The sequence below is a fragment of the Archocentrus centrarchus genome, chromosome 22 (genome assembly GCF_007364275.1).
Source record: "Archocentrus centrarchus isolate MPI-CPG fArcCen1 chromosome 22, fArcCen1, whole genome shotgun sequence".
Classification (NCBI taxonomy): Eukaryota; Metazoa; Chordata; class Actinopteri; order Cichliformes; family Cichlidae; genus Archocentrus; species Archocentrus centrarchus.
In genome coordinates, this window is record NC_044367.1 from 5,369,945 (window position 1) to 5,395,998 (window position 26,054).

The 26,054-nt window shown below is 40.9% G+C and overlaps 1 protein-coding gene across 1 annotated transcript in view; it reads left to right on the forward strand.

The window, feature by feature from the left end:
* akap6 (A kinase (PRKA) anchor protein 6) overlaps positions 1-26,054 on the forward strand; it is a 223,357-nt gene that overhangs the window by 187,073 nt on the left and 10,230 nt on the right. Inside the window, exons 18-21 of the mRNA XM_030719108.1 lie at positions 10,378-10,461; positions 10,752-10,904; positions 19,857-22,853; positions 23,667-24,974. Coding sequence (XP_030574968.1) covers positions 10,378-10,461; positions 10,752-10,904; positions 19,857-22,853; positions 23,667-24,974 — 4,542 coding nt within the window. The remainder of the gene's footprint in view (positions 1-10,377; positions 10,462-10,751; positions 10,905-19,856; positions 22,854-23,666; positions 24,975-26,054) is intronic.

The window sequence follows — 26,054 nt, forward strand, 5'->3', positions numbered from 1 at the left end:
AAGAAACAAGAAATGACTCGAGACGAGGGAGAGACAGGAAGAAAAACTGGCAAAGAAAGAGAGCACAGCCTCTAAAGTGAGATGCGGAAAGAAAGCGAAATAACAGAAAAGAGAGAAAGTTGAATAGATGAATATACAGGGAAATACAGAGAGACAGAAGCAGATTGGATTTTATTGATAGAAACGTTTTAACTGGCCGCGGTGCGTTCTCCCTGCTGCATTAGTGAGAACAGTAAATGCTTTCACTCACAAAGACTTCATATATCCTCCATTTGTTTACTGCTGCTGAATATTTTAAGAGTAAAGCTTTCATCCCTAAAATGTCGCCGCATGTCGAGCGGGCAAAAGGACTTCAGATAATAACTTACAATAATAAGACCTGATGATGTCAGCAGTAATCCATTTTGACTTTCACATGAAGGCTGCAGAGCTTTCTGTCACTGAGGCGTTTTTTTTTTTTTTTTTTAGTTTCCTTTAATCAAACACTCACTCAATATTTTATCTGCAACCTCATGTCAGAGTTACTGCATGTCGTAGCTAGGCTTGCCATATATTGGGATTTTTCAGTGAGACTACATATCATTTTTGTCATCATGTTTTCAGCAGGCTGCAAACATATCTATAGGCACAGATGGAGGAGACTGCTCTCAGAATAATAAGAACATGCTGATTTGAGCATGTGACCACTAATACTGCCAAAGAACTTCTGATTATTTAAAGTCTGCATTGGTAATCCATTAGTTCCCGTCCCCACAATCAGACACAGTGATGGGACCTGTTCCTAAACATTAGACTAAACATTATTCAGCCTCTATGTTAACATCTTTGCAGTCTTAAATGACCAGTCAGTGCTAGTTAGGTTAGAAAGATGCACCTATAAACTATAGAGGTGCAGCGTGCAGATACAGATACCTGTTAAATATTGCTGAGTAATCCAGATGAGCTGCAGCTCACAGCTTGTCATATTATTTGTCAGACAATTCCATTAAAAATACTCTAAAACGGCACAAATACAGCTGAGAATTCCTGTTTGATGACTTGAATTAGTTTTCTTAATTTCTTTTTAGCTTTAATAGTATCCAAATGGATGAGTTGTAAAAAAAAAAGAAAAGTCCTCCCATGCAGTTATTATGACGGGATAAGTTGGCTACAGAGATTAAAACTGAAACTGTACCAGTTTGTACCAGGCAGTAAAGATGTTATTTTCATGACTGAAGATGATTATTATATTGGAGCCAACCTGAAGGGGCCATTAAAGGAAATGCAGTTCATATCAGCTGTGCATTGACTTCCCTTTTCTAGCCCCACAGGTCGCTGCTTGCGTAGTTCCAACTTCAGTTGCCATGTTAAGGACCACATTTAACATGTTAAGATCTGATAGGACTCATCCTGCAAACACACACACACAGACACACACACACACAGGAGCAGATAATTAGACACTTCTGTGGGAAACAGTATCATCCATGCTGCTGAACACTTCTTAAACTGGTAATTGTAAGGTGTGGTCTTATGTTATTAATATGATTTCTGTTAGTTGTAAATGGTTCTGATTATCATAACCACTAATGGACACTGGTGGACTGTAAGCAATAATCTCTGGAACCATTTCTTTTTTACAAGATTCTATGACTTTGTCCATATTGCTGCTTATCTCATCACCGTTCTTACATATGAGCACTATAAAAAAAATCACACAGCTATCTGACCTTTGATCTCCGTCCTCATGATTCATTCTGGAGAAATCCCAAAATGAAAACTCTGACTTTGGAGTCAAGCTCTCACTTTGTCAGAGTATTAAATTAATATTTTAATGCACATGGGTGTCCAGGTTTTTCCATAAATGTCACAAACACAGTGGTAAAGTGAGTGGGAGAGGTACATTTTACTTTATTGTCTGCTTCCATTTTCAGTGAATTACTCTAAAAGCCCTTAATGAATCCTGCTGTCTTTCAGAGCCCATTTATATGTGCTGTTAAAAAACAGAGCACCTGAAACAGATGGATTCTGGGTCAGCTGAAGTATTGCATCAAGTTTCACTCCATAATGTGGTGTGACCCATTTGAAGAAATCTTATAAAGTGATACAGTACGCATTATCCAAGCAAGTCCAGTTATGTTTTAAAGGAAAGACAATCACTGACTTCAGTGAGGGATAGTTGGGACATAAAAACACTTATTATCCTGTAAACTTTTAATTCAGGTTATAAATCCTTCCCCGTGCAGATACAGTATGTTTCTTCATGCAGAAATTAGAGTTTAAAAACTGGTTAACCTGGTTTTAAGAATCGTAAATCAACCCTAGGATTAGTATTACTAATGTCTACTGCACATTTGTGAATACACAGTGAGCATCAGTTACCTATCCAGTAACCTAATCTTGCCAAATAATCATCATGTCGAGACATATGAAAAGATGGAAATATTCTAGTCTGTTTTCATGGTTTCAGTGCACAGAGGCTCTGCTGTTCGCTGCACACCCAGCAAGCTGTCTCTGTGGCTACTGATACTGTGTGTCTTGTATTTATATAAAAGTCTGGATACTTTTTCTTTCAGAAGTGAGACTCAGAGGGGCCCATAAACATTTTTGTCTTAATACTGAGACACTATTGAGACTACTGAGCCTATTTATTCATATATATCATATATTGTTATGCATACTCTTTGTTTTCATGTTTCAAGTCAAAATGATGAGAAACAAGGTTGCCAAAGACATATGAATATATAAAATATATATATAAAAAAAAATTAAAATAAAGGCAGTGCAGAGGAAAAGCAGGTTGAGTTTTAATAATGTCCAAGGAAAAACAAGGTTGATCCAAAGGATTGTGTAGTTTATACAATAAGAACTAACTGACCAGGAGGGAAAAGCAATATGGATGAAGAAGAAACGCAATTTCCAAATTAAAACAGGAAGTGCCCGACACAAACAGCACACAGATACATTTACTGAAACCGCAATGGGAATTTTGACATCTTGTACTTTGGGGGGTTAAGAAATGAGGGAGCTGATCTGACAAAACTGAAATATTACCACCTGCTACTTCATGTTTATGCTGGTATTAACCAACAGTTTGACTCCAAAACAATGATCTAACTTCTCTTAAAAAAAAAAAAAAATCATATGAGCAAGGTTGTGAATTTGTTGTGCTACCATGTACACTGTTTCTCCAGTCTATTTGAAGGACCCCTTGAGGTTCCAGCCCTCCCAAGTTAGAGGTTCCCTATCCTTGAGTTTGGAGCTTCCTTATCCTTGAGTTTAGAGAGCTAGGTTGGGTAAGGAGAATTTCTGCCTCCAAACCCTGAAGGAAAGCTTCCTGTCCAATGATGTCTGTCAAGGTGCTCTTGAACAAACCTATGCAGCCGAGTGTGTTTGTAGTGAATTCAATTAGACATATAGACTAAATGAAACTGTAACAAAGAGAGATAAAGAAGAGGAAGAGAATGAGGAAGAAGGAAGAAGACAAATGTTGGCCGAGGAGGGAGAAGGAGAGAAAAGAGGGAAAGATGGGAAGGAGTATGCAAACAACAAAGTTTGGGTAGCTTTAGGCGGTATTAGCAGCAGCAGAGGGAATATGTGTGTGGGAACAAATTGTCGACAGGAATTCATTAGGCTCGTTGTGCGATAACGAGTGCTTGTGGTTTTAATTGACTTAATCAACAAATAGAATTAATCAGAGATTTCTAATTAATGGTAATTGATTGAAAAATCCGCTGGGTCACCACGCAAGCAGCCAAAATTCTCCTTCCCTCTCCCTGTGCATCTCTCTCTTCATTCCTGTCTCAAAATCCTTTACAGTTTGCCCTTGCCTTCTCTCCATGTTCTCCCGCCTCTCATTTGTTTTGCCTTCATGCAGTTGTCTCTCACATCTTTCTCCGTGGTTGTCTGACTTTCTGTTTCCTTTCCTTCTTTCTTTAACTTGTCTTTTTCACCGTTTTACCCCACTTTAACTTTGTTAGATTGCGTCACCAGCAGTTTGAACAGTTGTGGTGGCCGGTGCTTGTTTCTTCAGGTACTGATGAGAAATGATCCAGGAAAGTTTGAAAGACAAGTCCACAAGTTCACGTTTTGTTGATGTTTCTCGGTTTTTACATGCAGTTCTTCAGTTTTTCTCCTCCATCCCTCCATATTTTTCATGCCTAAGGCTGTGGATCCAACTTTTGTGCTTTTTCACAGAGAGCAAAATACTAAGAAAGTTCAAGTACTGCAAGGTATTATCAAATATGTCATCGGAATTACTGTCTAGTATTCTAGTGGAGATTTTCTGATGAACAGTCGGTGAATTATTTTATTTAGGTTAAATGCTGTTGCTTATTATTTTTAAGTGTAGCCTTCTTTTGTGAAATGCCAAAAAGGGTTTGGTAGAAAAACTGCCCAACCACCAATGAGTCTTTTTGATTTTAGTGCAGAGATGAAGGTATTCTAATGGTACTATAATCAGAAAATTACAAATCTTACCTGCTTCTTATTCTTATGTCTCTGTGTCACCCCCATTTCCAAGTGCTTTGCAGTCGTGAAAAACACTGACATAGCAACCACACTAACAACCTCCACTCTCCTCTCTCTGGCTTTTGCTTTTTCTTCCTCTCTCACACCTCCCTGCATCCCTCTCCTCACGGCAGGTCTCGGTAATTAGATTGTGGAGATGAGGAGGTGGCGGAGAGTTAAGAGGATTTTGTTTTTAGGAGAGGGAGATTTAAAGAATGAGAGAGCTAGAGCAGGACGGAGTAGGGGAGAGTGAGAGATCGAGCTTGAGAAAGGCACGGAGGAGGGTAAGGGAGTGAGAGAGGAAGAGGCTGAAGGGGGAATTATAGAAAGAGGAGAGCAGATCCTTTTCCTTTTGTTTATCGTGAGTCGGTCACTCTTCCTGAAAGAAAATGTTGAGTGACAGACCGATACATGAAGGGAGAGAGAGAGAAAACAAATGAGGAGATAGAGAAATAATTTGTACTCCGAGTGTCTCTTGTGTTAAGCTTTGACTATGACAGCCTAGAGAGAGATCTGCACAAGACATCAGCAGCTTCTCTTCACTGTGAAATGGAGAACTACTGATCAGATGCTGAAGGACCACAACTTGTTCAACATAAAGAAGCTAGAGGTTCCACTCAGACCTCCTTTGAGATTTCTGAAATCCTTCCTTTGTCCCCCATGGATGAGCCAGAAGACTTGCCAAGGACACTAATTTTGTCCACTTATTTTCTAAATCTCTGTTTTCTCATTTCTAATTAGGTTTTGTGTGTCTGTGAAGTGCTGATTAAATCAAGAGCTTCTCTTTCAAGCTCAAGTAAGATTGCTCGATACTTAAGACGCTTTCACACCGAACATGCTTGGTGTAGGTTAAGCTGACTCTAGTGCACTTATCTGAGGGTTGGGAAAGTGTCCATTAAAATTTGAGCTAAATAGCTCAACTGGAAGAGATCTCTTTAGACAGTCTGTATATATTTATGTAGGTAGACTTATTATAGTGATAGCAATGGCAAAACTCTCCACTGTGTTTCCTGCCAGTCATATGACTTCACAATTGAACACTGCGTTTGATTGTAAAAAGAATGCTATAAGCAGGTCAATACTGCTGTGAAGAATTTGAGGTGCTGACTCACATCGTAGCAGCTTCACACTTGGCTGCAAATTGTCACTGAAAGTCCCACAACAACAAGAGGACGTCAGCATGTCATCTGTTAAAAAAAAAAATAAAAGGACCACAACTGGACGCACTCACTAATTTCCTGGTACAAATTTATGATAATTTTATTGACCACCTGGCAGTAAAAATTGTCAGCTGTCTTTCAGGACGCCGCCTTTACTCTGCAAGAAACCAATAAAACTGGGAAAGCAGATCAACAGACTCACACAGATTCTCATTCTGTTGAGTCATCATTTCCCCACGTGAACAAAATTCCTTTCTTTGTTTTGTCTTTTCTATTCCTCTGCTATGTATCGCTCTTTTCTCTCGGTCTTCACTCTACTGCACATTACCCTCATTTTTGCCTTCTCCTCTTTATCGACCAATCTCACACTTGCTTTTGGCTTTTCTGTCGATCTCAACCTCCCCTCTCCATCCTCCATCTCTTTCTCTGCTGCCACTCTACGGCTTCCCATGTATTTTGGAAGAAAAGCTTTTTAGCAAATATTTGTCCGACTGTGTCTGTAGAGCCCTCTGAGTCAATATGGGCCCAGCCAGGCTAGACCGGTCCAGAGAAAAGGAGAGTGAGAGAGGGGGGATCAGTGCATAAAAGCCAACAGTGCAGAAACAATAGAAACTTAGGAATCACCCCCCCCCCCCCCCCCCCCCCCCTTTCTGTATGGAAATAAATTCACAAAGAGCAGAGTTTTGCTCAGTTAAGCTTACCAGTCTGCGAGCATAACACTTATGATTTTGACAAGTATTACAATTATCGGTGCACTGTTCCTGTCCGTGTTAATGTGTTTTCAAAGCTGCTTTCAATGTAGACAAAAAAGGAAATTCACTTTGTATTTTGCAGTACTAAATGAAAACTCAAACATGTGCCATAAATTCTCAAAGAGAGGTTCTTTGAACTTGCTCTGAGCCCACAGTGAATTTTCCTGTAAATAAACTCGTGCGTTTTTCTTGAGATCTCACAAACAGTCTGAACGTATTTACTCGACGGTGTCAAGCAATGATTACATCACCAGCTCTTGTGTTTGTGTGCGTGAGACAGAGATACATGAAGACATTAAGATCATTTTTCTGTAATACTTCTAGTGGTCAGAAATACTGTTTACCATATTCACGACATGTACAAGTTCATGGTGGGAGCGAGGGATGCGTTTTCTGGGTCACTACATTGTGGTCTCTAACACAAGCAGAGTATTCTTGGCTGTAAGGCTCCTATCAGTTAATTACCAAGGCAAACACATATAAATGAGAATAGCACCAAACACCTAAAATTATTGGAGGCCCCATCAGTGTCTATACCAGTGTTTCCCAAAGTTTTTCCATCTGATCCAACCCTGCAGCCCTGTCAGAGGAAATAATAATAATAATAATAAATAAAAAGTTCATTTTCAGATGAGTTCTGCTGAGATCTGGACAGCTTTTAGCTTACCATTTCACATTTTTAGAACATTTTCTGCTCGACCATTTTTAACAGTTTGTCTAAAAATGTTATGGTAAAAAGTTTGGACATTTATAATGACTGCTGTCAAATTTTAGCTTCATAGATCATATATTTCAGGCTTTTCCGCCCTTTGAAATCTGAGGCAATGCTTAAACACGAGTATCTCAAAAACTATTAAAAATAAAAGCTTGAAATTTTCACTGGTCTTTTTTGCCATTAAATTGAATCGGGATATGGAATTTGGGACAGATAGATAAAAGAAAAAGTTTTAATATTGGCTAGTTTAAATATGAAAAAAATTCAAGCAGTCCTGTGAAGTCCCATATTTGAGCACACACTGATAAAACCTTCACATTACAGTACATTACTTCACAATAATGCAAAATCAAAGAATATGTTTCAATATGAAACTCTTGTCAAAAAATGAAGAAAAGGCTGTTTTCATTCAACTTCAATGCTGGGTTGAGCAAATTTGACAAATTGTATCACAAAAACAAAAATATCAGTAGTTTTCAGATGGTGCTCTAATTATAATTGAGAAAATAATTTTATTAAATATATTCATATTTTTCATTTTAGAGACCTACTCTTCCTACAGTTTCGAGACCTGGCGGTCGGGTTAGGGTTAGGGTCTTATATCAGACTACCCACTGTGCCATGTGGCAGCAAGACCACTTGTGAAATGAGTTACTAATCCCTTTTTCATTACTTTTAATTACTCTCCTTTTTTGTATATACAAAAAAATTATATTGGTATGTGCTAACTCTCAGCCATTTTAAAATTAATCAGAATTATCAGAATCCTCCAGAGCGATGCGCATGCTCTTAATGTGGGTGTTGAAAAAGAAAAATGTACATATATTTAATAAAATAATTTTCTCAGTTATAATTAGAATGCAATCCGGAAACTCCAGAATTTTGTTGTATTCGGATCAGACTGCCTGCTGATATTTTTGTTATTCGTAGTACAGTAGTACTACAAAGTAGTAGTATTTATTAAATCCAGCATGAAAGCTGAATAAAAATAGCTTTTTGTTCATTTTTATAAGAATTTGTCCAAACTTTGGACCATAAAATTTTTTAGACAAATCTGGAATGATCAAGAAGACGGCCCACAGTAATTTGAGCTGAAATAGCCCAAATGTGCCTTTAGAAAAATAATTTACAACTTTCTATGCATAATTTTAGCTAGCTGCTATAACTGCTATAAATATTTTCCCATATTCCTCAGCTTCTGTAGGTGTACCCCCTCAATTTGTTGAAAATCCCCGGTCAGTTACCTCGGGGTGCAGAGCGAGTCATCACACAGCCTTTGTACATGGCTGTATTGTATTGATTAAGTATTGAACCAAATGATCTTGTAAGACACGGTTGAGTAGAAAGCTCAAAAATGTGTCTGCCTGTTAAATTTGTTTGTGGACTGCAATCAGTCGTGCACCTGTCCTGTGTAATCCATCAGGCAGCACGCAGCAGGTTATCCGTGGACCTTCTGATCACAGATCACAACTTAAGCAAATTAATAAGCAAAAATATCTCACATCTGACTTGTTTTGACTGCACATAGAGACGTTTTTACATGGTAAAATGCATTTCTAAAACATTTCTCAATCAGTGTATTAGGTTTTCTGATGAAGCAGACACTGCTGAGTTATGGCCGTCATCCTTTGACTGTAACATGGCAAAGTATTGCTCCAGCCTCAGTCTAGTTTAATACATCTTCCTGTGCTCCCTCCTGCTGTCTGCCGCACTTATTTGGCACACAGCGAGTATCACTCAGTCGTTTTATTGTTTAGGGCCTCCTCCCTCAATGTAATACACACCTCCTGTTTGGAATAAATTTATCTGCCACCCACAAACACACACACGAACACACACTTGGCTTGTCCTCTTGATCCTGTCTGCTGTATTCTGCGTCGCCATCTTCTGTTTAGACAACCAGGCAAGCCACAAATATGCTAAACTGGAGAGAGCGAGAAAGAGGAGATGAAAGGCAGAAGAAGTGTGGAGTGTGTGTGAGAAGGAGGCAACGTGCGAATGTGTGCGCACGCAAGAAAGAGAGAGCGAGAGAGTTAGAGAGAGCGAATCCCATTTCATTGTAATAGTGTTTAATATTTATTGGAAAAATGTAAAGAAAATGTAAAGGAAGTGCTTTTCAGCGAGCAGGCAGGATTAGCATAAATAGTTTCGGGCTTGGACGTGCTTGGTCCCTGCCGCAGAGGAGTAAGGCTGTCCCCTCTATTCTCTGTCTCACACACACAGAAATATATGCATATGTTTGCACATACACCCACTGCTACACAAACTTTATGCACAGGCCTGCATGAGTAAACACCGAAACATGCAAACACACACACACACACTGACCTTTGAGTGTGAAAACTCATCAGCATATAGTGATTTATAATAGGCACTGCCAATCCTTGTTTCTTTTTTTTTTTTTCCTCTTTTTTTTTTGCATTTATTAGACAGAAGCCGAGAGGGAAGCAGAGAGGGGAATATTGGCTGTTGTCATTTATTTTATGCACTGTTGCTGCTGATCAAGGATCTGTGTGCTGAATTTGACTTTATGCTAATAAACTGTAATGAATGACCGGAGTTGAACTACAGTGAACTGCGAAGAATGGAGTTCTTGCTTGATCTTTAATTGTTAGCGAAAAGAATAATTCTGGTTTATTTACTGATCTTATTTTCATAGTTGTGTCCATAATTTCTCTCCATATTATTAATTATGAAAATCTGGGAGTTTGTTAACATAGATGAAAGGATATGATCATCCAAACAGTATAATTGTGTAAGTGCAGCTGATAACCCTTCACAGTATATGAGAACTGTTACTGCAAACTGACTCAAGCTTTGTTGAAGCACATAAATTGTATTTTATGTGCTTCAACTTACAGCACCAGTCAAAAGTTTGACACACTCAGTGGGTGAGTGTGTCCAAACTTTTGACTGGTGCGGTATGACTTCTTGAAATCCTTTTATGCATAACTACATAAAAGGATTTCAGCAAAGGATGATGGAAACTCCAGAAGTACTAACAAAAAACACAGTGAAGGGAAGAAGACCGTTGAAACAGTGCCACTTAAATCCAACAGTAACAGAAACACTGACAATGACAACAGTGGTTACTTTTGTTCAGCAGCGGCACATTATTAGTACTTTTTTACCTACATTTTTGTTTTTCCAAACATTCGTAAGAAGCTTTGTAAACTTAAACTCGATTATTGTTGTCGTTATGAGCTGCTTTTTCTGACCACCCCAGTTTCTCATCGTCTTTCTCTTCCATGTTAACCTCCAGTCCCTGTGTTCGGACATACAAGCCCGACGGCGTGGAGTCTCCTCTGTTCTGAAACTCTGCCAGAAGCTGCTGCAGCAAAGCCAGGTGGGTAAAGGAAAACACAAATTAGATGACAGCAAATTGACTGGCAAAGTAAAAGGATTGTGAATTTATCTCACCTGCAAAAGACGCAAGATATACATATATACCACCTTACTGACAGAAAAAGAAAAGAAGAGGGAATATACTTTGGAAATTAAATTTTTTTTTGTTTTTATTTTTGAAAACCCTGAGAATCAAGTGAGAAATACTATACTAGTTTCAATTCTTACAATTATTTTTTTAAAATTTTAATCATACGTCAAGCTGTTTGTGTAATCCCCACCACAAAACAGTCGGGCCCCATGGCTGAAGTGGGCCCAGATGCGGAGCAGCACAGAGAGGCCCTGCAGCTGCTGTCTATCAACCTGGAGAGAAGGTGGGAGGCGATCGTGATGCAGGCGCTGCAGTGGCAGAACAGACTGAAGAGAGAGCTGGGAGAGCAGCAGGTTAGAGCACTCTGACATTTACACTTTACATCCTTCATTCCACACTGCAGGCAGTCAGCTGACGCGCTGTTACACTCAGTGAGCATGTCAGCGTTTGATTTGATGCAAAAATGTGCCGTGAAAGACAGATGGTGCTGTGATTGAAGCCGCAGTGTTTTGGTTATGGAATAATCTTTATAACCCGAGACAGTGTCATAATATTTTTGCGAAATAACCGTCGACTCCAGAACAAAGGTATGTTTATTTGTTCCCTAGGTAACACCCCACTCCCACCCCACCCGCTCCTTAAGTAAAATTATGGAACAAAATGAATGTTATTAAAGGTGTCTGTAACAGTTTGGCTGTGGTTGGATAACGTTTTCTCTAAGGCTCTGTATAAAAGTCAAATAAAAGACAGGCTGAGGAGGATTTTAGTGCATGGACTAGAGTTTCTGATCAGCTGTTTTTTTCAAACTTAGATTATTTTAACCTTTTTTAACCTTAACATCTGTTTGAGCTTCTCTAGCTAGTGGAGCTGCCTCAGGGGTCGAGCCTTGGACAGGTCTTATTTGACGTGTTCTTTCTATGCTGACGACTCGCTGTTATTGAACTGCAACAAACCAGAAGTTTTCTCCTGCTCGGCTCCCCATTCCCATTCCTCTTATTCTGGTTAAGATGTTTAGAATTGCACATTAAAACTCAAGACCTAGCGAGAGATACTGTTACTGTGGCACATGTATGATACCCACCCATAAGGTTTGGGTCTTTTCAGTAAGTAGTTGAATGAAGTTGGATTTCCCGGTGCCTCAATACTTCATTTTCATTCTTTAGCTTAGTTTATTGGTGTGTAAATAAAGAGGGCAATAAGCCAAGCTGGAGGAGAGTATTTGGACCACCCAAGCTGAACCCATGAGTTTTTATCTGGTCCTCTCCCCAGTCGGACCAGGAGAACATGTTCAGCCACATGTTCTCCTTAAATTGCTGGCTGTTTGAGTGGTGTCCATGGAGCAGCTCTCATTTCTAGAAATCTGAAGTCAGAGAAATCCAGAAATCATCCCCAGAGTGACTGTGTGAGCTCCCAGACCACCAAAAAACAAACCAAACCAAACTGCAGCTATGGTACAGTTATATGGCTACTATGTCAATTTAAGGTTGTTTTCAAAAAGTTAGAATTTTTTTTTCTTTTATGGGCAGATAAACTTGCAAAATGCTGTGTTATTAAACTTCTGTAATATGTTATAGAGAATGTCTTCTATTCATTCTCAGTATATCATTAGTAAAAGTATTCCTAAAGTCTAAAGATGCACATGTTTTCTCCAGAGGGTTTATCCTCAGGCCTTGTAATTTTACTCGTAAAACTGCATTTTATTTTGTGTGTTTTAGTAATTCATGCACAAACAAGGAAAGTTAAGTCTCATCAGAGCCTCACTAGAGGAAAGGTCAGAGGATTACTAAAATCATTAGAAATATAAGTGGTGGAGATATGTTATCCCAAAAACTGCCCAACCCAATTTCATGAAGGAGTAGAGCACAGATAAAGGAAGACTTGCTTTATTTAATATGCTTTAATAAGCTAGATCATTAAGGATTTTGCACTTTTTGAGTTCCTCTTTGTTCTGCAGAATGTGTCTTGGAAATCCTGCCAGTTGTTAACAGTTCAGGATGGAACAATAGTCTATATTGAACCAGACTAAATATCACCACCCTGAAGCTGTGCCCCTATCACAGCAAAAGTCTCTGTGGATTTGCTGCATTTTAAAAGTCTACAGGAGCTGAAGCTTCATGTTCCAAGTCCATTCGATATCAGTAAGGCAGTCCTGAAGCAGCCAGTTGATAAAAGTTAATCTGTTAGTTCTCCAGTGCGATCAGTGTCATGGAAGCGATGTTTCATCTGACACCTCCTCCACAAACAAAAGAAACAAATGAGATTTTAACACTTTGACAGTTTGCATATTAGAAAACCACGCATGTCTGGCACCATGACGGCACACCGGCAAAAAGAAATCTGTAGCTGATGATGCGTTTTAGGTTCCACGTTTCAAGCACTCACTTATCACAGCAAGGGTTTAACACTGCAGTATGACAGCTCAGCACATGTGCGTCTTGTCTGAGGAAGCAGCTTGTGCCACCGGTGTTCGGCGGAAATTCATTCATGAGGGAGCCGTCCACAGCCGAGCTGCTCGGGCAGGATCAAAAAGCTGAGTGCTTTCCTCAGCTGAAGGCAGAGAGCTACAGCAGAATGGAGGTGTTATGGATCTCTAATAGTGATGAATATAGAAGCAGAAGGAGGGGTGCATTTGGATACAAGGTGAAGGGTTTGGCAGGGAGACACAGGCACAGCTATACACAGTCACACTTACGTAAGCATAAAAAGCTGTTAAGCTTTGAGCACTATTGTGTTACACTAGTGCATGCACACAGAAGCACAAAGTGTCATGCCAATGTGAAAGCCCACATACACCAGGGAAAATAATTGACAGATAGTCATGTGGTAACAGGTCAGAAAGAGAAGGAAGGTGAAAGGTAGTAAAAAAAAAAAAAGAAGAAGAAATGAAACCAGGAATGATGTGGAGGAGGACACAGAGAGGACAGAACTGTCAGACAACACCTCACGAGCTCAGATTTGGGTTTGGAATTAAAGTCCAGACCAAGCGGCGACCTCTGAGGCCAAAACATGAAGCCACTTTGAAAGGGCCGACACCTCGCCGCAGTCATTTGAGGCACTCCCATTAGACTCTCATGTTAAAATGACCCATGGGTGATTTTTAGCTCGGTTGTTTGAAGAAAAAATCGAGCTATTGTCATGGCCTCTGCATCGGTGTCTCCGGCGTCTGTTCCACAAAAAATGTTAACACTGGCCAGAACTCGAGAACGATGTCGGCCTACTGTACGATGTTCAAATTCACACCACAGATGCGCGCACTTAAAATCTCATTCGAAGTTCAAATCTCGGCGACCTTGACCTCTGCTAATGAACCTCACCGATGTTTAAACTTTATGCAGTGCTGTGATCCAAGCGGATATGTTTTAACACCTCAACACTGGGAAAAAGCTCAAAATTGAAAGCAGAAACTCTTGTAGAACCAGTTTTATGGTCCACTTGCTGAAATTTGTGGTCTACTTGTTGAGATGCCCATATGGACTAGAATATGTAGGCAACTTAAACAAGAATTAAAATGAGGTTTTCTGAACATAAAACTATCATAAAGAAAATAGATGAATGAGCTCCAGTGGCTAGATGAGTTAATTCATCTGGCCATCATGTCAAGATATCGAACATTGAGTCATTTTCTCATCATTTTTAGAGATTTTGTAGTTTATCTCAAACATTGATGATGCAGTCTTCTTGTAGAATTTTCCTAATAACACCATCAGTGACATTGTGTTGATAGTTTCTGATAAGTACATGTTATTTGCTTATTGTGTGTGTTAACATTTTAACAGTGATTAATGACACATCACTCATGTCGTAATGTTTTTTATGATAATTTATTTTACTTTTCCATCCACCGCCTTTCCGGGTCATTCGGATGCTTCCTGTCATGAGTCCTCGGTCTTCCGTTGGAACTGGTCTTTACAGATATAGTAAATCTTTTTCGTGAGCTGCACTGATGACCGTTTAAAGCTGAAATGTGTTTGCTTTGCCCTTTAATAAATAATAAGGATAGTTTGCTTGTCCTTTATTTTATCATGAACAAGCTCCCTAAATGTGTTCAAAGTTGAGTGAACTTTACTTGGTTTCACTCACGCATGTTGAAAAATAGAGAATCTGCCTAATTCTGCTGTACACGTGCTACTGAAGGTCACACTCTCTCTTTCTCTCGCTCACTTTTGTAAATTCACACTCAAAGACGCACACACACACACACACACACATATTGTAGAGAAGGAGAAGACAAATAACGGAGGCCAGACACTCTGACCTCGCTGCTGGCTGGAGAGTAATTTCACTTCTACTGGAGATGAGAGAGGAATAAAGAGAGAGATAGTAGGGAAAAGGAAGGGGAGGAACGCAGAGAACGGACCAGAGAAGCATATATGTGGGTGGTATAGTTTATAAATGAGCACTTCTGCCCCGTGATAAAACGATTGTCCTCTCCTGGTTTCTGTGTGCTTGCATGCCCGCGTGTATTTTTGTGTAAATGAGTGAGCTTGCCTACCTGCAAATGAATGCTGGTCTGCATGTCTCAGACTTTATTGTGTGACTGACTGAGATGTGTTTGTTTCTCTGGGTAGGAACACAACTTGTGCATGTTGCGTATGGCAGAGAGAAACTTGGGCTCATGTTTGGCTTGCACTTGCAGAATTGCAGACGGTCTTTTTTGACTGAATTTAACTGAAAAATGCAGCCATGTGTGTTTTTATTGCTGAAGCTACTGATTATTAGAGTTTTTTTTTTATTATTAGTTATTTATCAAGGAAAACATCAAAACAGTAATTACTTCCTGGGCCATGAATATGAATATTTCTGTTTTTCTACTTCTTGTGTTATTGTAAATTGTATGTCTTCAAATACCAAAATATACAACTTGTGTGTGTCACCTTCCTATGGGCATTTTTCACAAGCTACATTTGTTTATCAATTAAATTTGAAAGAAATATATTCATTTTATTAATTACTAGAAAGTTAAACTAAAATATTCCACATTCCTGCAAAAAAAAAAAAAATAATAATTTTCCAACCTGTTTCCAGAAGAAATTGACTTCTTCTTGACACAACACAGAAAATGCAAATAGTGCAGCAGAGTCTTAGTGGACACCGGTGGAAAGCTCGGGGAAATTAGGACCATGAAATGAATATATAAGGTGGTTTTCTTGGCAGTCTGGCTTGGTCTGTGTATTCTATAAGTGGATTACCAACATGCACCCAAAACGATGTGTTTTCACAGTTTCAGCGCTACCTCCTCTTTTGAGGACGTATAAAAGACCACAAAATCCACATGAAGTGGCGGAAGGTACGGTGGTGGCATGATTGAACTGGCAACTGTAAAAGCACTTACAGTGTACTTATGTGGTTTTCTGTTACTGGTTAAATTTGGGCACCAATCCTAGTCGTTGAGTTGTGGATTTTTAGAGCCTTTCACAGCAGCCATGCTAGAAGGCAAACTTCTCTGATATGATCCTAACAGGTTACATCAGTCAGTGTGCAGTGAGCCACTCCTGCTGCTGTTTAACTCAGTGGGTATCATCAAATAACACTATGCAAGACAGGTAAAACCAAGTGGGGCCTTTGAGGGGCTCCTTGGAAGATTTTCTCCTCTGTAAAGAGCCCATGGCCCCCAAAAACTTTGAGACCCTCTGACCTTGATAACACTTTGTAACTTTTTAACCCTCTTCAAAAATGACCACTATTGTCATTTTTCTGTGGCGGCTGGACGGCATTTCATGCGACTTCCCTTGGAACATGTGATTTTGTTCTAACAGGGTTTTTGTTGTCGAAGTGTGAGTCATATTTTCTTCTTTCCGTGTTCCATGAGTAGATGTGTGCGTACTGCCGTTCAGACAGCACATGAAAGATCCGGTTTTATCTCTGATTTAATGTAAATGAGTCTAAATTAAAGCTGCAGGGTGTTTTGGGGATGAGATTTCGCAAAGTATACCTGTGCATCAAATGTGATATATGGAAATTATATTTTAGCACAGTTTCCTCACAATTATGAAATATTTTAGAGCAGAGTTATGAGCAACATATGGAGGTTTTCACTCACTGTTTGCAATTACATTCAAAGCAGCCTGTCAGCTCCTCCACTCTGCATGGAGAGGTGATTTATCTGTGCGCTTCTATTCATTTTGAATCAGACCGGCTCCCTCAGTGCTTTGACAAGCGGTACAGCAGAGAGCCAGCAGAGACGCGAGCAGCAGCAGAAGCTCCAGGAGGAGCAGAGGCACATGAATAATCACCCAGACACTGCTAGATAGCTCTACTCTCCTTGGGCCTTCCACAGATGCTATGCTAACAAATGGGAGCAGTCAAACTAGAGCTAATGGGAAAAAAGTTTCCTGTTTTCACCCCGAAAAACACTGCACAGGTCCCTTGCATGCACACACACACACACACACACACACACATTGAAACAATACTGGCAGCAATTAAGTCAGTAAACATCAGACTCTGATCATGTTCGTGTAAATATAATGACAGGAGGGAGTGCTAAAACTGGCTATTAACTAGTTACTCATACACACAGCTGATTATCAGGAAAATGAACACAAAATAACAATTCTGCTTCAGAGTGTGGAAAACTTGTTTTATTGACCTCGAGATTTCAAGGTGACGTTTTTATGTGTATAGATAGAAAAATAAAATGGTGAAATTATCAGTGCGATATATGACACTGGCATTTAGACTGAATGCAAACACATCCTTGCTTAATTTATTTGAATGATTATACAGCTTCAAAGCTTTGTGGTATAGTGGTATATAGATTTATTTTTTTGGCTCAAGCTTAGTGTCACCTGCATCTATTTGCATCATTTACACTTTTTCATTTCTTTGTTTACATTTCTGACTCAATTTTTTCACCTCTAAATATGAAGTGTTTCATGTTTCATTTTGGACATTGACCAGCTTTGGTTTCAGTGGTAAACAATATTGTTAACCCTTACGTGTTTTTAAGGGTCAAATGACCTTGATGAATATGAGTTTAGTTATCTAAAATTAAAATAAAGAATATCTCCGTCACTGTGAGTCCAGTGTTTGTAATACCTTTCCTGAACTTCTTAAATATCACACAAATAATACAAATAAAAACTGAACTTTCTGGAAACTAACTAAATCCGTACTGAACTGAAAGCACAAATTTAAAATTAAATGAAAATAATAAATCACGAGAAATTCAACTGTTTAAAATGTTGCTGAGTCTTTGCGGGAAATATTCACCAATGCTTGACCGGTCTCTCACTTTTAGCCATCAGGTCATTTCCTGCTTTAAGAAATCTGTTTTTAAAGATACTGTGGCTGCTGGACACCAGTGGTCCCCCCCTGCTCCTCTGTCTATGGCCATAAAAATATCCACAATCCAGCTATAAACTGTTGTAAAATTATAGAAACGAGATGAATTACAGATATAAATTATGTACAAGGTTTCCGTGGGTCATCAAATCCCCGATTTGATTGGATTAGGCTGATTGATAGCCTTTCCTCTCTGCACTGAATGTGTTTTTGAATGCGTCTGCAGTGGCAAAACCCAGTTCAGTCATTACCCCCATCTCCCTTATCAGCACAAGGGGAATAAACACAAATCTAATAGAAATTCATTATACAGAGCCATATCCACACACACTCACTCACACACGCACACAGAGCCAACTAGTTTATTAGATTAATAGGCTATGAATGGCTAATACGAATTACCCCCCTCTCTTGTTAACGAGACGCGGAGCAATTTGTATAATTATGTCTGTGGAAGAGAAGAATTCCTGTGTCTAAGCATATTTTTAGACAGCCGAGCTTTCTGAAGGCTTTTGATTACGTATTTACTTTGGGGTTTTCAGCTTGGTGCTCTTTCTCTCAGAAGTCGTTTTTGAATAATTCATCGCTTTGTTCCAGAGTGGAATAATTTGTGTTGAGATTTATGAGCAATTGCTTTGGGGTGGGCTGATTTCACTCTTTTTTTTTTTTTTTTAAATGATCACAGAACATGTTCTGTCAGAGTGTCAGTGTGTCTCTTTCAAGCAGAGTCCTGAGTCGAGACGGCGTCCTCAGGAGGGACGCGGGATTAGCAACATGTCTTTTTAAAGAGTTTTGTGCCAAAACAAGATACGACATCCGAAATGACATAACTTATATCCCCACCGTGTTTGAGAGCATGACTTAAAACATTTTATGTGCTTTGAATGATAACTGTGAGCAACAACAACAACACAGTTATGGCTGGATAGTTATGTCTTTAAGCGGTAATTCAGGAATTTCCTAGGTGTTACTGTCAGTAACTTGAAACAAAGCTGTAATGAGGCAGCGGGCCCAACCAGTTAAATGACACTTGGTCCGAGGAAGTTTTGAAAGTTTATTGATTTTGGACTCAGTAATTGTGTAAAGGCCTTCTAAAGATGGAGTTCTCAGCAGTGCTAGCAGTGAACACTCAAACAATTAATGAAATAGCAATAAATCTTTTATTGATTTTTGTTTGTTTTGATTTATCTTACCTTTTAACATCTACCAGGTCACTGGAGAACCACTTACGGTTAGTGTTACATGGCTCTTAACCATGGATCGTCAGATCGCTTACATTTTGTTCTTGCAGTTTTTAGCTAATATTTGGGTATGCCAAATGGGTTAAAACTCCATATAAAGGACTAAATGTATGAAATATGACAGCCTTCCCTTTAAGCACACTTTCTTCTGATTGGCTGTTGTGCTCACAGCCAAAGCTACATGCTTGAGATGCCCATATTCAGGATATCCTTTCTCTGTATCATCATACAGAACCAAGAGTTGAAAAGCTCGTCTTAAATTGAGTGTTTAGGGCAGTCTGAAGCCTGAGCTTTTGGCTTTTGGCATTGTGACAGCATATCTGACAGAAAATGCATATTAGGGCTATTTTAATTCGGAACATGTTCACCATAGGCCAAATGTCAAATGCATGGAACGTCAATTAAACCGAAAGTGTAGTACTTTTTTAAAGCACCGAAGTTCAGAATGGATTTGTTGCTTTTCTGTGTTTGAACTATAGAATTGGATGGGAAATCATTTGTGCATTGGCATATTTAGCATGGAAAAAATGCGATATTTTCAAAATATTTTTCCCACCCTTGTTGGGGTCTGATTGAATACATCTGTTTCCATGGCCAACCTGCGTCACCATGCAGCACTTTTCATTGTCGTATTAAAGTTATTTGTCTATGTTTCTTTCTCTTTCATGTCTGAATGTTGGGTCTGATTGGATTTCTGCTGTAGCAGCCACCCGAATTTCTGTTAAACCACACTGAACAATTCCAAATGTTATCTTCTGATTTCTTCCCTTTTGTTTGCAGGTTCCTGGGAACTTTTTGGAACCAGGTTTGGTGGACCTCCACCAACTCAGCCCAGTCTCTGCTGGTCCAGTGGCACCAGTGCAGGATGACTCCTGGGAATGGGATGAAACCGATATGACAATCACGGAAGCAGAACCACAAGATGTACTAGAACCTGACCTTACACACAACCTCCCCACAGAACCAAATCTTCCTTCAGACAATGTTCTGTCCAATGAAAATCAACCTGCCATGGTTAGAACCACTGTCCCAGCCACTCAGTGTCCTGAGATAATGCCAAGAGGTGGATCATCGTTGGAGGTTCAGCACAATATGACCCCCCAAACTGCACCCGCTAACAACAATAACATATACCAAGTGTACAGCCTCCACAATATTGAATTGTACAGACAGCCTCAGTTTCCTTACACTTCCTCCTTACTGCAGAAAAACAAATCAGGGAAACGGAAACAGCAAGTACTGCTGAAGAGTTTGAGTAAGGATTCCTCTTTCTCCTCCATCGAATCCCTCCCAGACCTCCTGGGAGGTTTGATGTCAAACAGCCGTGGAGGAAGAAACCGAGGTGGAGGCAGTGAGGGTGGAAGAGGAAGCGGTCAGTCATCAAACAGTCGTCGCTCAGAGTGCGAAAGCGGGATTGTCAGTGATACGGGAGACACAGAGACAACAACCAACTCTGAAGTCCCAGGAGAGGAAGAAGAACTAGGGAAAGAAGAGGAGGATGAAAATGAGCATGGGAAAGGTGAAGCTGTAGATCAGCACACAGACAGTGGTACCAAGTACAATCACAAAAGCAAGTCAGAAATGAACAAGAACAAAGGATGGAGGAGGAGTGAACTTGGAAGTGACACCAAAAGAAACAGAGAGGTGGAGAAGAGGAGAAGGCACAGGAGGGGAGGTGGAGAGGCTGTTGAAATCCTAATTAATGGACGTGGCATCCTGACACCTGCAGATTCTGACTCTGACTTTGAGGTGGGGGGACCTGTTAACTCCTCAAAATTTTTCATGTCCCATAGTGATGACTTCATGATTGAGCAGTATAATGGTTTGGAAACTCCTCCTGTCCTCAGCCGCCGGGCATCAAGTCCAGTTTTATCTCAAGGCTCCTCTCTAGAGTCCCTTCTGGCTCCGGGTGTGGAGTTATTCCCCTCCAAAGAGCCACTGCACCGTAGTGCCTCTCTGGAAAGTGGCCTGATCCTATGTCGCAGTAGTGATGGTGAGATTGGAGGTAGTCTTGCCAGTCTTGGTGAGCTGGAGAAAGAGCAGAAAAGTGGAAATGATGGAGACCAGCAAAGAAAGGAAACTAACACTGAAATTGTACAAGGAGAACCTTCCTCTGGGGAGCTGAGCCGGAGAACCCTTGATCTCTTGAAACGTCTGGAGAACATCCAGAGTCCTCTGGCAACAAAGATGACCCGGAGTGTTTCTGACGTGACACTTCAGGGGAGCTCCCCACAGAGGAGCCCACTCCCTGCCTCACCCTCTCTCGGGGGTCGACACGCCCCACTATCCGGGATTTCATGCTCTTTGCGGAAAGGGCCTCCATCACTGATCAATGAGAGTTCAGCAACAGCATCCCTAACAGAGCTGAGCAGCACTGAGGAGTCATCGCTGGGCTCTGAAGATTTGGTCATACTCAGAAATCAGAAGCACCTTTTCCTGGATCCCACAGTGGCAGCCAATGCAAACTCTTCCAGAAAACGGTGCCATGGCATGAGCAGAGGAGGGCAAGGCGTGGATGAAGCTGATGCAACCAGTTTGAGCATGGTGGTGAACGTCTCTTGTACATCAGCGTGCACAGATGAAGATGAGGACGACAGCGACCTCCTGTCATCCTCCACACTCACACTCACAGAGGAGGAGCTTGGCATTCGGGAGGAAGAGGACGAAGGAGACAGACTGAGCGGTGCATCCTCAGGTCATGAGGATGTTGAGGAAGATGATGAAGAAGAAATGGAGGGCTCTTATGCACTGCGTCTTGAGTACATGAAGAAGGAGCTCCAAAATTGGATCCGATCTCCTCGTGCCTCCTCTTCTAAAACAGAAGCAGTCCTCCGGGATGAGCTGCAGTGTGGAGCCAACCTGTCCTCCTCCTTCACATCTTCCCCTCAGATTAAGGAGCAACGCTGTTTTTTAAGCCGCTCAGCTGCAAAATTATTAGATACCAATAGCGATGATGGCAATAATAAAGTGAAGACAGAAAAGAGAGGAAAGGAGGAAGAGGAGGAAAACAGAAGGAACGCGACAAGAAGCTACATCAGCCAGTTTGTGGACGATGTGGAGAATGGAAATGTGGACCAGAGCTGTTTAAAGGGGAAGGATGAAGATGATGAGCTCCTCCGAGAGGAGTCCAGCATGTTCACCAAGAAAGGAGAGTCTCTAAGGGATTCATACATGTTTGCCAAAACAGGAGAGCTGGTTCAAGATGTTAGCAACTTGATTGTGATAACAGAATCAACCACAACAAAGGAGCTGTGTTCATCTCCATCCTGTGAGCTGCTCTCTTTCCCTTCCAAGCACGCTTCCTCTTTGGTGGGGCAGCTTCGGGGAGAGTTGCCCTGTCACAGCTCCTCCCTCCCTTCTCCTCCTTCCCTCTCTCCAGTGGAGGACTGCAGATCCCACAACACTCTGCACAACAGCCGGCCAGCAGCCAGCAGAAGGAAGGCCATCACCAGTCAGGAAAAGTTCAGATTCTCATCTGTTGTGACGGAGGAGACGAGGAGTGAAGTCAGAGACAAACATTCATCCCTGCTTCCCAAAAAATGGCACAATTCTCACTCTTCCTGCTGCAAGCACCTTCCTTCCCCCTCTTCCCTGCATCCACGCAGTGTAGAAGAAAACAGGAAAGAGAACGTGCATGACTTTGTGATGGAGATTATTGACATGACTTCACTGGCACTGAAAAGCAAAGAGAACCAGACTGAAGAACTGAACCAGACTGAGGCCAATGGGCCAGTTCCAGACCAAGGTTCTGCATCACTAGCACAGATCAGAGACAAGGTAGAGTATTAATGCTCAAAAATAGTATCGAAAAATAATTAGGCGTATGCACATGTTGCACTGCAACAGAAAACTATTTAAAAATAACACAGTATGGCTGCGAACTTTCACAGTAACCGAATCAAATGATTTTGGAGATGGAGCATTTGAGGTCCTGTTTGACTTTGTATATTCTGTATATTTGTTGGACAAATTAATCCAAAAGTAGCAAAAGTTATCTCAGTTGATTGGTTCACTGAATTGGACTAATTCAATAAATCGCATCACAGATCATAACTTTTCAGATTTAATGACTAATTTCTTTGGTATCTTTTGCAAGTAAAGTAATCTAAAAGCTAATCAGTTTTCAGTCTTAATTTTATTTCTGAAAAGAAAAAGAAATCAGGCAGAAAACTTTGCTCCCCCTGCAAAAAGTGCCTGAGTGTAAAATATTAATATGTAAATCAAGATTTGATGGTTTGGTAATTATAGTAGGTATCTTAAATTAGAAATAATGCAAAATAACATTAAGAAAAAGGCATTTAAAACAAATAAGATGCTATCAATAAAAGCACTAAAGATTATTCCTATTTATAGCCTTAGTATTCTAAATTAATATTTCCATTCCATATTTCTTTTTGTTATAATTTTTGCTTAATATCAAATTCAAATTTAAACCAAGTCAGTATCATTTAAACAATTCAAAATGATACATTCGTCTGACAGGGCTTAACTATAAGTTAAACACATTTTATCCTTAATTCCTGCCCTTAATTTAGATAAGAGCAAACTACAAAGATGCAACACAAAAACTTCTCCTTCCTCTCCCTTCAGGTGCTCGAACACTCCCACAGACCCCTCCACCTTAAGAAGGGAGACTTCTACTCCTATCTGTCTCTCTCATCCCATGACAGCGACTGCGGCGAGGTCAGTCAGTGCACTGAGGACAAGAGCTCCACCCCAGCACCCTACAGCATCCCATCATACGTCACGCCAACACAAGGTCTCCACAGCCCGAGCCCTGAGCTGTTCACAAGCACCAAACTGCAAACTTCCACTTCAGCGCAGTCTTCTAAATGCTCCTCTCCTGGTCTTGGCGACAAAAACAAAGTCCGCCGTCTTGATCTAAAGTCTGCTGACAACGAAGCTTTCAGTTCTGTTAATGGTATCCATGTTGAAGAGCAAACTAGCCCCTCTCTATCCCTGCCTCCCAGCCCTGACATCAGGGAAGAGGTGACTTTGTTTGAAGCCTGTACAGAGGAGGTTTATCTAGGTCCGCCTCTCTGCTACAGCATGGTGCTCACCAAGAAACCACAACGGTTCTTTCTGAAGGAGAATTTTGAGTCCTCCCTGTCATTTGGCTGTGAATTGAATGGCAGCGCATCTTCCTTGCCTTGCTTAAACAACAATCTTCAATATGTGTCTGACGATGGGCCTAATTCTACACCAGACAGTCTGAGCTACCTGTCCCTCTCAAAGCAGACTATGCTGGCAAAAAACAAGGATCAACTATATTTCCAAAGAACAAGTCCAGCAGAGGAGACACAGAACTCTCCCTCTACTTTCCTGGAGCCTTGTTACAGCTCATTTTCCACCTCCCCGCCCTCAACAAGCAACTCCACCTCCCTCCAGGGGCCTGGCTCCAAACCAAAAGACTACCCTTCCTCTCCTCCTCCTCCTCCTGTGTCCTCTGGCACAGAGGAAGAGAAACGAGGTGAGGACCCATACCTCCTCTGTGATGTTGCTGGAGGAGAAGTCGCGGCCGCTGCGAGTGTCAGCACGCCGCAGGAGGAGAGGAGTCGTAATGAGGGGCCTCCTTATCTTAATCCCCGGGCGCGTGTCGCCCCGATAGACTCCTCCGCAGCTGAATGTTTGGCAGATACTAAAACGCTTGAATCCAATATGGGCACCGTAATGACCAAGATAAGTGTCTGCAGCTCCGCTACAAATCCCTCAAAAGAGCCAGCCACCACCGCCACGCGTATTAATCCCAAAATTAACTGCTTGGCGATGAGAGAAGCAGATAGGGGAGAGGGGGAGAGGCAAGGGGAGGTGGATACTCAGCGGGTGAAGTCAGAGGAGAAGGGGAGGAGAGGACGGAGCAGCTCACAGCAGGAAGCAAAGACTGCGACAGCGAAGCAGGTTAGTGCTCTATGTATTAGCCTGATGTGCTATCTCAGGACATTATACAGGGCCTTGATACTTGACTTCACCTCTCTACTCCAAGTATTAGTCCAAGCCCCTCAGTGGGCATGAATGTAATGAGGCTGGTATGTGTTTCTTTCATTTCCATTTCTGAGGCTGGACAGACATGAGAAGTGCTGATATGTGTGACCTGCCCTCTCCTCCTCCCACTTCTCTTCCTCCTCCTGTCCCTCTCTCTTATTTTTCTGCAATGCACACTCAGACTTCCATTTGTTTCTTTGTTGTTATTATTTTGCTAGACTTCTTTCCACACCTTTCCTTAAGTTTTTTTTTTCCACTTAATCTTTCTGTACTCCATCCGTATTTCTTATTTCTCATTTCTCATCCAGTGCTCATCTTTCCAGTGCACTCCCTCGCTCTCGCTCCATGTTCCACCTATCTTATCCTCCCCCGTTCTCATGTGTTTTCTTCTCCCCTCTTCTGGTCTTTCTTCATCTACTCTCTCCCAGTTATTTTATCTCCTTCTTCCTCACCTTCTTACCTCTTCTTACTGTCCCCTGTTCTCCGTTCTCTCTTCATTTGTTCTTCTCCTCCTGCAAATATCTTTCTTTTCTTCTCCTTCTTCTCTTATCACTTCTGCTCTCTTTCCCTGCTCCTCTGCTTCATCCCTCTCTCTTCCCTCTGGTGTTAATGGAAGGGGGATTTGCAGACTTCTCAGTTTTTTAGTTAAAAGGTTAAGGTCCACAGAACAACATCAGCATAATTACTATCAGTCAGATTTCATTAGGATTCATCAGCTAAGAGCTTTCCCTTCCCGCAGTGATCGTTCAATTCATTTCATTGCTGAATTAGCGTGTTTGTGCGCTTTTTAAGTTTTCTATTTCTTTATGCAAATGAGTAAGGGATTTTTTTTTTACTGTCTCTGCAACCTTGCTACTTCCTCTCTATATCAACTTTGTCTCGTTAAAAGGAACAACGACCAGCTGAAGAGATTCTTTCATTTCAAGACTAGTTTCTAGTTTCCTGCACATAGCAAAGTATTAATCACATTAATCTTCAGGTAGTTGATCTAATAAC